At 39.4% G+C, this 12,023-nt stretch overlaps 1 protein-coding gene across 2 annotated transcripts in view; it reads left to right on the plus strand.

Annotated features, from left to right (window-relative positions):
• LOC143784153 (aldehyde oxidase 1-like) overlaps positions 1 to 12,023 on the plus strand; it is a 291,675-nt gene that overhangs the window by 64,089 nt on the left and 215,563 nt on the right. For both annotated transcript variants that reach the window (XM_077272028.1, XM_077272030.1), the window contains exons 6-11: positions 1,141 to 1,202; positions 1,280 to 1,330; positions 1,710 to 1,787; positions 4,762 to 4,903; positions 5,741 to 5,833; positions 10,425 to 10,576. In XM_077272028.1, the coding sequence (XP_077128143.1) occupies positions 1,141 to 1,202; positions 1,280 to 1,330; positions 1,710 to 1,787; positions 4,762 to 4,903; positions 5,741 to 5,833; positions 10,425 to 10,576 (578 nt within the window). The remainder of the gene's footprint in view (positions 1 to 1,140; positions 1,203 to 1,279; positions 1,331 to 1,709; positions 1,788 to 4,761; positions 4,904 to 5,740; positions 5,834 to 10,424; positions 10,577 to 12,023) is intronic.

The raw sequence follows: 12,023 nt of genomic DNA on the forward strand, positions 1-12,023 counted from the left end.
ATCATGTTTTAATCAATGGAAATAAAATTTGGTATTTTTTTTTAAAGTGCTGGATCTATCCCTTTCTCTTTATGAAGTAGGGGTTGAAACAATGAGTTCAATGATGTGTCACTTATCAAGCTGTGTGCTGTTGTTTATGTACAATGAAAGTTTTATTAGTAGGACATTACCATTGCTGTGAATAGCTGGCCTGTGCCTTCTGGCCCCACTCTACCACTCCTCCTCTGATAAGCAGCTCAGTCAATAGACAATGTGCATACAGAACCTGGCATGGATGGGGTTAGCTTTCTCAGCTCTGCTGCATCTAAGAAATCTGATTGTATCAGAACTGCTGCACCCACTAAACTAAGTGATGCATCATTGGATTTAGGGTCTATTTGCCTACATCATCCTGCTATGAGATAAGGTAGCAAAAAGCTGCTATCAGATTCCCTTTAAGTAGCCTTAGGATGCAGTCAGACTACGATATAAGTCTGAGCATTGCGATGTGATCTTCGTCCGTGTCATATGGCCGTCTGACTGCGTCCTCATCACTCAATATTAAATACTAGCAGTGCATGGAGTGTAGCTATAGTGAATGCAAAATCACTGATGGTGAATTAATTAGTTAGGAAGAAAGATTGGGTCATGTTGAAAACAAACATACCATTTTTTTTTTTTCACATTCTCAGGCTGCCCCCATACACATCGATCATTGGGCAATCTTTGTAATGGGGTTCTATTGACTTTTTATGAGTAGGGACAACTTTAAATGATGAAAAGTTATTGCATTTAATGTTTAAATTGTGACATTTTGTATTGGGGCCCAAGAGCATTGAAGCTTCATTTCTGGAGATGGACAGCTAGTAGTTGTTTAGCTCCCGTAAAGAATCATACCCCAGAACACAAGCGATTGTAAAAATGTGATCATTAAAGAGGTTGTTGTGTTTGTACAAAAGATGTTACGTTACATTTGGACATTAACCAATGATGTCTTGTGCTATATTTCAGAATCTAATATATTTAGAATTAAGTTATTACATTATTATGTCATCTTCTTACTATAAAGTATTACTTTATGCTACCTATCCTGTACATCTTGCATCCATTGGTGTCGATGTGAACATCTAAAGATGGTCTGTCATTATTTTTCATACACAGGAAACCTTTGCAGATGCACAGGTTACAGACCAATTTTGGATGGTTTTAGGACTTTTGATAAGGTATGTAAAATCCTAACAATTAGCATAATTTTTGTTTCCCTCCATCTCTGACTAATTGGCTGTTTGACTACTTTTAGAGTTGCTGTTTAAATAAAACAGATGAAAAAAATATGCTGCCAGATATGAAGGTATAGTATCGGTCTTTGACTTTTCTCTTATTTTGCCTTGCATTCTACCCTTTTGAAAATAACAAATAATGTAGAAATTACCCTTTTACCCACGATTGAATTAGAATGTATCTGTTGCTAAAAGTTTTTTTTTTTTCAGCAGTGCTTTTATTTTTAATTTTTTGACAGTAGGGTGGTGTGTGTTTGTTGCTTGGTTTACACCATCCTTTGAGAAGATTTCCCCAAAATAGCATATACATTTTGATATGTTACTCAGTACACGTGAAGATGCCTATAGTCCTTGTTTGTTTGTTTTAAATGGTAATACGTACCATAGTCATCAATGGATACAAATTAACACTAATTCACATTTCACATGTTTTCACGTTTATTTCTACAGTCACCAAAACTCTTTAATGAACAGGATCTTTTACCTCTGGACTCAACACAAGAATTTATATTCCCCCCTGAGCTGATGGTGAGTCTAAGCAATGAAACGTAGTAGATTTCCAACTTTGCTTGATAATGCAGTAGTAACTGCAGGAGACACACAGAGTACGTACCGTAACCCCTAAGGAACCATCACAAGTCATGTAAAGAAGCCATGGCACGCACTGAGTTAGGTAATAAAGACCCTGCAGCTGTTGGCATCATGTCTTCTAGCAGACTGATGTGGGTCATTATGGCTCCAAAAGGGCATATATCATTATAATGGTTGCTGCATCGTTTTGTTTTTTTTTATACAGAGAAATAAATTTCCTGCATAATCATGGAGTAATACCATAATGTAAAAATGGGAACAGTTCATCGGTTTATGCAGGATATTTGCAACTTTGTATAAGAACAAATCCACCTCTTCATTCACCTTTTATAGACCAGGTCTGTTTCCATCATGACAACTAGAATAACTTTATTTTTTATTCTCCTCTTATTCACGCTGTTGCAATTTATTTTTGTTTTTGTTTCACGTAGCTGCATGAGGATTTTTCTTTTTTGTAGGAATAGGTCTACTTTAAGTAGGTGCCATTTTTAGTGGTACATAAACAAAATAGTTTTGTTTGTATTCATTTTTAATTTGGGAAATCTAAAAAATAAAAAATCAGATCCAATGCATTTAAAAAAAAAAAATAGTACAATGCACAATTCTATAAATTCATCTTTAGGTTGAACCTTTAACTGTGTGAAGGGAAAAAAGGGATTTAGTGCACTCCTTTGAGAGAAAAACAGCTTCAGACTCTATTAAGATACATTACAACATCAATTTGCACAGAATTCTTGATCTATTAAAAGAAATAAATACTTAAAACTTGCAACAGATAGGCAGTAATTTAACATTTTAACATTTATATATTTCTCTTGACTGTACATGCATGGTGTTTCTATAAAGGCAGGAGAACTGAGCGCAGGGTCAGTCTGGCCCACCGAAGAACTGGAGAAACCTCCGGTGGGCCCTGGGATCTCCTTTAGTAAGCTGAATGGCGGCAGACCTCCTTGTTGGATCCTTGTTGGATCTATCTGAGGCTGTTTCTAGGTTTTGGTTGTGTGCTAATTTCTTTCCTTCTCCTACTTTGGTTTAACCCAATCCTCCACTCCCCAGTGTTTACCCTCTGTGTTTGGGTGAGAATATTTGCATGATTTGTATTTTCCTTTATCTCTGTCCATATTACCTTGTTAGTCTAGTTGGTGTATTATGGTACACTGTTACTCCCCTCTTCCCTGGGTGGGGGAAGGGTAGAGACTGAGGGCGGATTCAGGAGCTAAGACGTAGCCCCAGCGTCTTCACCATCAGAAGTAATCGGGGAACAGGGTGAGCTAGGGTGCCGCTAGCATTAGGGAGAGGGAAGGAGCCCCTGGTCCTGAGACATCCAACAACAGAATTGTAGGAAAGAATGTGCAGTCAGGCGGAGTGCTGGACATATGGATAAGGACAGAAGGTTATAAAATGTACCGAACTTTATTAAAATTCTGAACACACAACGCGTTTCGGCGGCTGAATGCCACCTTCATCAGGTGATGGTAAAACATTACAAGCAAATAGCTTATATATAACAAATGAACTGGAAGTGATCTGAAAACCGTTAACCCCTCCTTAGCCTAACCATCAAAAACATAATTAAAAAGTGAAATAACAGTAATCGCCTCATTAAAGGGAAAACAATAATTAAAATAAAAATAAAAATGAAAATAAAAAGATTTAAAAAAAAGGGATAAATAAAAACAATAAGAGAACATGTATATTACATCACCTTCTCCAATGATAAATTAAGGCCCTCAGGGGACAATGTACCAAGTTGGAAGATCCAGTAATTCTCCTTATTAATGAGTCTCCTGTATCTATTAGCACAGGACTCAGACATATGGTCAATAATGGTCAGCCTCATTTCCCTAGGAAAACAAATCCTGATTGTACTGACAATTGGTAATCCTAGTAATAGCCCCTATCTAAAACGTATAATTTTATAGAATTCATACCTATAAACAGTAATTTAACATCACAGGGTTGTTGTAACATCGGTGGCTGCTTTATTTCAGTATAAGAAGACTGTTGTGCTCTTTTTACTGGAAGGACTTGACTAACTGGATGGGGCACTACTTAATAAAAGCAAAATTGGACTCTTTTGATGGGGTGATAGGTCTTCTTTAAAAGATACATTTATTAAACTTAAATCCTATTTAAGAACTAAAGCTTTGATTTGCTGAATTATCATGCAAAATAATTATACACATTATATACATGCAACTCTTATTAATCCTATGTTCATCGACTGGGGCCAACATGTGTGGAGAGGGCTGGTTTTGATGGTTCTTTAGGGATCATGCAGACGACCATATATCTTGGTCAAGTGCTAACCATCTTTTTGGTTGATGGATAACACTCACACCCATATTATTCAATGAGGCTGTACACCTGTCCGATTTTTTTCCTCAGACTGAGTGGCCCGAGGAAAAAAAACACAGCATTCACGATTTGCCTCCAATAATTGGATCACACTTGGCTATTCAAGTCTATGGGTCAATGGAAAACATCAGACCACACTTGGATGACATTCAAGTGTGATCTAATGTTCACAGGCTGGCTACTTTTTCTTTTTTGTTCACCGCCTCCGAGAAAATCGATACACACACTGTACACACTCTAATCAGAGTGTGATTAACATAATCATACCGATTTTCTTGAAAGAGGGGAAGATGGCCGTGTGACCCTAGCCATAAGCCATCAATACAAGTCCCAGATAAAGTACCAGAAAAAACAACAACCTTTAAATATGGATAGTCATCAGCATCAATAATGTTCTAGGGTGGTTATAGTATGTATACCCTTGGGAGGACTAGGAAGGTTTAGACCTCCAGGGATTTATACAGTTCCCACAAAGTGTAGTACCAGCTGTAAATTAATCCCGCAATGCCTTAAAATAATTAAATTCATATTGATTGAATTCTGTTTTACTTAGTTGATGCTCAACAACCCAAAGGAAATGATGACTTTTCATGGAGAAAGGATCACCTGGTATTCTCCTTCCAAACTTGAAGAACTTCTAGAAGTGAGATGCAAATTTCCAAATGCTCCTCTGGTAGTTGGTAACACCAATGTCGGTAAGCAGACTATGAAGGAGAAATAAGTTGTAGCCACTGTCATAAAAAACCTTAGCTTCTAATAATCCCAAAACAAAGTCCAGTGTAAATGAAATATACTCACACAGGACATAACTGCACCAAGGAAAATGTGCCACAAATGTGATTTTAAAATAGTTTGTTGCACAATTAGCTTGTATAAGACCTCATTCAGTTTTTCATGTGCGAGTTCTGTGTTTTTACCAGATCAAATTCATACCCATAATAGTCTACAGGGCCAAAGTAAGTGGGTCTGTGAAAAAATTGGACAGCTCTCAGTTTCCCTCTCTGGGCTCACCACTTTTCATGGAGTGTTTGATATCAGAAGGTTGAGAAAATGTCGTCTTTTTTTTCTTTTTTTCATTCAAGAAAAAATAATTAACTCTGATCAATTTTGCATTATAAAAACTGACACACTGACCAAATTGATGACTTTCTGATCAAAAGTGATGATAAAACGCAAACATTTTTTGCGTATGAGAAAAATCACTGACAACTGAATGATGGCTTTTATTAAAAAGCAACATTTGCAGCACAAATAAAATTGTTGATAAATTGACATTCAGCAGTCTTGTCTGCAGGCCAATTTACAAGTGGATTCTGTGCACAATTTATCTGCACCATGTGTATGTGGTTTGGTAAAATGGTAAAATCCCATCCACATTGTTGCTGATGGAATACACTGTTCATCTTGTATATTCTGCATATCAAGTACAATACAAACTAGAGTATTTCCATTTGTAAAAAATGATGATGATGCCCAATCTGTTACAGAATTCATCCATAATACTTTATAGACTCTAATACTCTGTTTTTCAGGTTTACAGATGAAGTTTGATGGTGTCATTTACCCTGTTATCATATCACCAGTAAGAATTACAGAATTATATCTTGTTTCTACTAATGATCAAGGTGAGTACATGAATATTTTAGTTATTGTTACTTAGTTATATTTCTAAAACATTCTGATACGGGCAATTGAAAAAAAAAATCACGTTTGTGTTTGATATTCTGAGAGCAAAGGTAGTGGAATGAAAAGTTAAAGGGGTTGTCCAAGTCTCAATTCCCCATGTTGCTTCCTTGTAAAACAATGATACTTATACTCAACTCCGGTGCCAGGCTCTTCGGGATCGCGTAGCATTATGTCATGTGATCCATTCCCAACTAATCATCGATGGCTTCGCTCTCCTCGCCTTTAAACGAATCACATACATCTGAAGGAAATGAGAAAACAGCAGCTATCACTTCCTAAGGATGTATGCATTTTGCCCGAAGGCGGGAAGAGTAAAGTTGGCACTGACTGAGCACAGGAGATCCAGTGACATAGCAATGTTACGCGATCCCCGAGAGAGACAGGGCCGGTGCTGTTCCAGCAGAGCTACAGTGGCTTCCAAAAGTATTCACCCCTTGGCATTTTTTATGTTTTTCTACCTCACAACCTGGAAATTCACTGTTTTTTTAGAGTTTTCATCAGTTCACGTAAAGAACATGCCAACAACTGTGAACATTTGGTTTTCTTTTTTATTGTAAAGTAAACAACAAATTGGTCAAAATAACTGAAAACTTCAGTGTGCATAACTATGGACCCCCCTAAAGTCAGTACTAGAGATGGGTGGACACCTGGATGTTCGGGGTTCGGCCGAACAGTTACAAAAAGTTCGGGTTCGGGTACCAGTACAGTACCCGGACACCGTTCACTTGAATGGGGGGTCATAACATTCAGTGTTTACCACGCTGTCATGTGCAAGACAGCGCAGCAAACAATGTTTCTGATCGGCGGTGAATTCATCCTCGCAGGTCAGAGAGCCGCGGTCCCCATGCTATCTAAAGACAACGAGTGCTCTGCTGTGATCGGGGGTATAAAGTTTACCTCCAGTCACTGGTGTCAGCAGATGGGACTACAACTCCCATCATTCGATCCCTGCTGCCGCTAATAACAGCGAGAGCAGGAGCCGCTGATGGGTGTATTCATTAGCTGGCACCTGCGCTGTAAAGAAATAATTTACAAAAAATCTGGCATGAGTTCCCCTGCATTTGTGATAACCAGCCAGACAAAACTCACAGCTTGGAGCTGCAACCCTCAGCTGTCAGCTTCAGCAAGGCTAGTTATCAAGAATAGAAGGGTCCCCATTCCATATTTTTTAATTATATAAATAAATAATTAAAAAAACGACATGGAGTCCCCCCAGTTTTGACAACCAGCCTTGCTAAAGCAGACAGCTGGGGGCTGGGATTCTCAGGCTGGTAAGGGGCCATGGAAATTGCCCCCTCCCAGCCTTAAAATAGCAGCCCGCAGCTGCCCAGAAAAGGCACATCTATCTATGCATTACTAATCCTATAGTTGTATTGTAAATAAAGACACTGCAAAAATAGTCTTTTATTAGAAATAAAACAAGACACACTTTTACTTTTTTATTTAAAAATAACAAGCACAGTTATACTCACCTAACTCCTATTCCATGAAGCCCTCATTCTCCTGTAATAAACCAAAAATAAAAACAACAATATTCCTCATCTCTCCGTTATTCTGTCCCATGCCGTAATCCATGTCTGGGTGAAAAACAGTCTTCAACCTGGATAGTGCCAAGATGCGACCGTCCAGGCTGAGAACCACTGGGGAATGAGCTGCTGGGAGTGCAGCCTCAGTGACTGGCGGTGACGTTATCGAGGTTACCTCCGGTGACTGAGGCTGGGTTCCCAGCCGGGCTGAACTGCCGTGACCTTGGTGAGATCCCCACTATCACTGTGAGAAAAACTTACGGTGCTTGCGGGGATCTCACCGAGGTCACCGCAGTTCAGACCGGCACAGCAAATACGGGCTACTTTTGACATAAACATCTTTAGGGACACCTTAAATCATGTAAAAATAAGGATTACAATTGGGTTTCATTAAAAAATGTGCTGTTTGTCTTTCACATGCTCTTTGATTCACTGCACATTACTGGTTGCAGAGTTAGTTAACTGAGAAACTGTCAGGGAGCTCATACTGAAAGGGTGTTTGTAACTATTTTAACAGTGTTTTTTCTGAACTCATGCTGATTTATGGCCATAGACTGCATCAAAGTTGAGCTGAACTTTGACGTAGTCATAAATCAACACAAATTAAAGCTATCGTAAGAAAATGGCCCATTGCTTAAATCAAGTTATTTTTTTAAGTTGGTAATCTTTTTTTTCATAAAGCAATCTGTACTAAAATAAAAAATTTAAATTTTATAATTTGGACATGGTTTGTTTTTTAGACTGTATCTTATTGTTGTTTCAGTAAACAATAAATTTACATAGCCACAATGACTCTAAGCCTATTGTTTGTATTGAAGCAGCTAATGAGCATGTGCAAAGGTGATTGTGTCGGGAGGGAGGTGACATCCCCTTATGGTGATTGGTGAATCTAACATTATAATCCTGCTTCTGATAATATGGAGCTGAAAACTCTTCCTGAAATAGGAGTCTATAAGAGCCCCAGTGGCCATTGTGAAAATAGCAGGATTATTAATTTTGTAGATTGTAAGCTCTCATGAGCAGGGTCGTCTTATTTTGTCTTATTTTGCTTTATTACTGTATTGTTAACGTTGTTACCTATGACTGTTGTGTTTGAAACTGTTAAACTGTAAAGCGCTGCGGAATATGTTGGCGCTATATAAATAAAGATTATTATTATTATTATTATTATTATTATTATTAATTTAGTTTTTTTTAAGAAACAATCCCAATAGTTTTTTATCAGTGAAACCTGTGTGAATGTGTATGTGCTATAGTTTAGGTGTACTAATATACTCACAGATCACCGTCTTGTCTGGTGTCATTGCTGCTCCGGTCCTCCTCTCAGTCATGTGAATGAATTTACGACTTTCCGGATCACATTGGGCTCTATATGTGAGCCTTAAGTGTCTTTAACATTCTAAGCCTATGGAGCGTCAGAACAGGGCTTGTAATAGCGACTGCTGGGTCACGCATAGAGTCCTGTGTGAGACAGAGAGTCAGAACTTCAGTCTTGTAAGGCTAGTTTCACACTAGCGTTTAGCCGGGCCGCGGAGGGATGCAGACTTCCTCCGTAAAGCTCCGCCCACTGCCACGCCTCTTCATTCAGCTCCGCCTACGACTGCATGCGGCATGCGCGCCCTATCTTTAACATTGGGTACGCAGGCCATGCCGCTGTATGTGGATGCCGCCACATGTGTCGTTTTGATGATGCGACGACTTGCTCCGAATGCAACGAGTTGCAACTTCGTGCGGATGCCGCACCGTCAAAACGACACACACTCCCCTCCTTCCCAGAGCCATAACTTTTTATTTTTCCATCAATATGGCCATGTGAGGGCTTGTTTTTTGCAGGATGAGTTGTACTTTTGAACGACATAATTGGTTTTAGCATGTCATGTACTAGAAAATAGGAAACAAATTCCAAGTGCGGTGAAATTTCAAAAAAAGTGCAGTCCCACACTTGTTTTTTGTTTGGCTTTTTTGCTAGGTTCACTAAAAGTGACCAGCCATTTTGATTCTCCGGGACATTACGAGTTCATAGACACCAAACATGCGCCATTTTCCGATACCCGTAGCGCCTCCATTTTTCGTCATCTGGGGTCGGATGAAGGCTTATTTTTTGCGTGCTGAGCTGACGTTTTTAATGATACCATTTTGGTGCAGATACGTTCTTTTGATCGCCCGTTATTGCATTTTAATGCAATGTCATGTCGACCAAAAAATGTACTTCTGGGGTTTCGAATTTGTTTCTCTCTACGCCCTTTAGCGATCAGGTTAATCCTTTTTTTATTGATAGATCGGGCGATTCTGAACTCGGTGATACCAAATATGTGTAGGTTTGATTTTTTTTTTATATTGTTTTATTTTGAATGCGGCCATAGGGGGGTGATTTAAACTTTTATATTTGTTTCATATTTTTTAAAACTTGTTTTTAAACTTTTGCCATGCTTCAATAGCCTCCATGGGAAACTAGAAGCTGGCACATCTCGATCGCCTCTGCTACATAGGAGTGAAGATCAGATCGCTCCTATGTAGTAGAATTGTTGCATTGCTATGAGTGCCGACCACAGGGTGGTGCTCATAGCACACCGGCATCAACCACCATAGAGGTCTCAAGGAGACCCCTGGTTGTTTTGCTGACGCATTGCAGACCCCCGATCATGTGACGGAGGTCAGCGATGCGCTCATTTCCAGCCCGATGGCCGGAAACGCTAGTTAGATGCTGCTGTCAGCGTTTGACAGCGGCATTTAACTAGTTAACGGCGGGTGAATTGCGCTGTTCAAAACAGCCGACCTGTCCCGGCTTCGATGCGGGCTCACCGCCGGAGCCCGCATCAAAGCATTGGATCTGACCTCGGACGTACTATCCCATCCGAGGTCAGAAAGGGGTTAATCAAAATGGCACCGGTGGCTGCGCCTCCACAGTAGCATCTATTGGATAGAAATCATCCATTCAGGAAGAGGTAAAATAGTGTGTGATGGGATCCATTTAAAAAGTAACAAGAATACACATTCATTACAGGACTCGTAATTGGAGCTGCAGTTAGCTTGTCTCAAGTTAAACAGATCTTACTGAAGAAAGTCTCTAAGTTACCACAAGATAAAACCAAGATATTTCGAGCATTATTACAACAGCTAAGCACGCTGGCTGGAGAGCAGATCAGAAGCATGGCGGTACGTATAGTGACAATGCTGTCAGTCATACACTGTGTGCACATTTATTAGCAAGTTGTATTTTTGATTATTAATTTTATTATTGAACAACTACAGTGCTGTAGGTTCATTCAAAAGGTTAATAAACCTGAAAGGGGAATATTTAAGAAAATAAATGTAGGCTTATGTCTTTCTTAAAAGAATATCTCTATGTGTGCAGAATTATGCAACTAAATGATAGATGTAAATTTTCAGTTGTTTATTTTCATCTGCTAAAAGGAGAATAATAACCAAATGACTCAAAACATACAAAAATATATTTCTGACATTTCAAAAAAATATCAGTAACCAATAACAGTCATAAGCTCCGTCCATGGAGTCTGTCAGTTTTTTAACCTGTTGATGATCAACAACCAACAAGCAGTCCCCAGACACTGTTCAGACCAGTCACTGTTACCCTTGACCGTAAATCTTCTATTTAAGAAGAGTCCACAAGTTCTCAATACAGAATGATTCAGGTGAGGAATGGGCTACATCATTATTCTTTCATCTTTAAGGCGTTCACTAGCAGCCGAGCAGTGGAGACTTCGATGCTACGATGGAGCATTGTCCTGCATAACAATCATGGTTTTCTTGAAAGATGAAGACTTTTTTTCCTGTACCACTGCTTAAAGAAAATGTCCTCCAGAAATTGGCAGTAGGTTTGAGAGTTGATTTGAGTCCATCTTCAACCCGAAAACGGCCAACTAATAATACCAGCCCATAGCATTACCCAACCTCCATCTTGGTGGCGTCTGAGTTGAAGTGGAGGTGTGTGCCTATAAAGGTACCTTTACACTAAATGACTTACCAACGATCACGACCAGAGATACGACCTGGCCGTGATCGTTGGTAAGTCGTTGTGTGGTTGCTGGGGAGCTGTCACACAGACAGCTCTCTCCAGCGACCAATGATCAGGGGAACGACTTCGGCATCGTTGAAACTGTCTTCAACGATGCCGAAGTCCCCCTGCAGCACCCGGGTAACCAGGGTAAACATCGGGTTACTAAGTGCAGGGCTGCGCTTAGTAACCCGAGGGAGGTTGCAGTTCTGGAATGTGACAGCACAGGAGGATAATAGCTTCCTGGTCGCTTTATGTTTGATTCTTCTCAAATCTTTGGCAGTTAATGTGCGTTTTTTCACAACACTTTTTTTGTGACCCTGTTGACTATTTGCAACAAAACTTTTGATGGTTCTGTGATCACGCCTCTATATCTTAGTAATTTCAAGAGTGCTGCTTCCCTCTGTAAGATGTCAATTTTTTTTGACTTTTCAGAGTCAATTAAATCTATTTTTTGGACCATTTTGCTTTATTAAAACAAGGTGCCTAATATTTCAGCACACCTCAATAAAGGGTGTTGCATCCTTAGGCTGCACCCCCTTCATTACACAAATACACATTACCTGATCTGCTTCATCAAATAAGCAT

The sequence above is a fragment of the Ranitomeya variabilis genome, chromosome 7 (genome assembly GCF_051348905.1).
Source record: "Ranitomeya variabilis isolate aRanVar5 chromosome 7, aRanVar5.hap1, whole genome shotgun sequence".
NCBI classification, from domain to species: Eukaryota; Metazoa; Chordata; class Amphibia; order Anura; family Dendrobatidae; genus Ranitomeya; species Ranitomeya variabilis.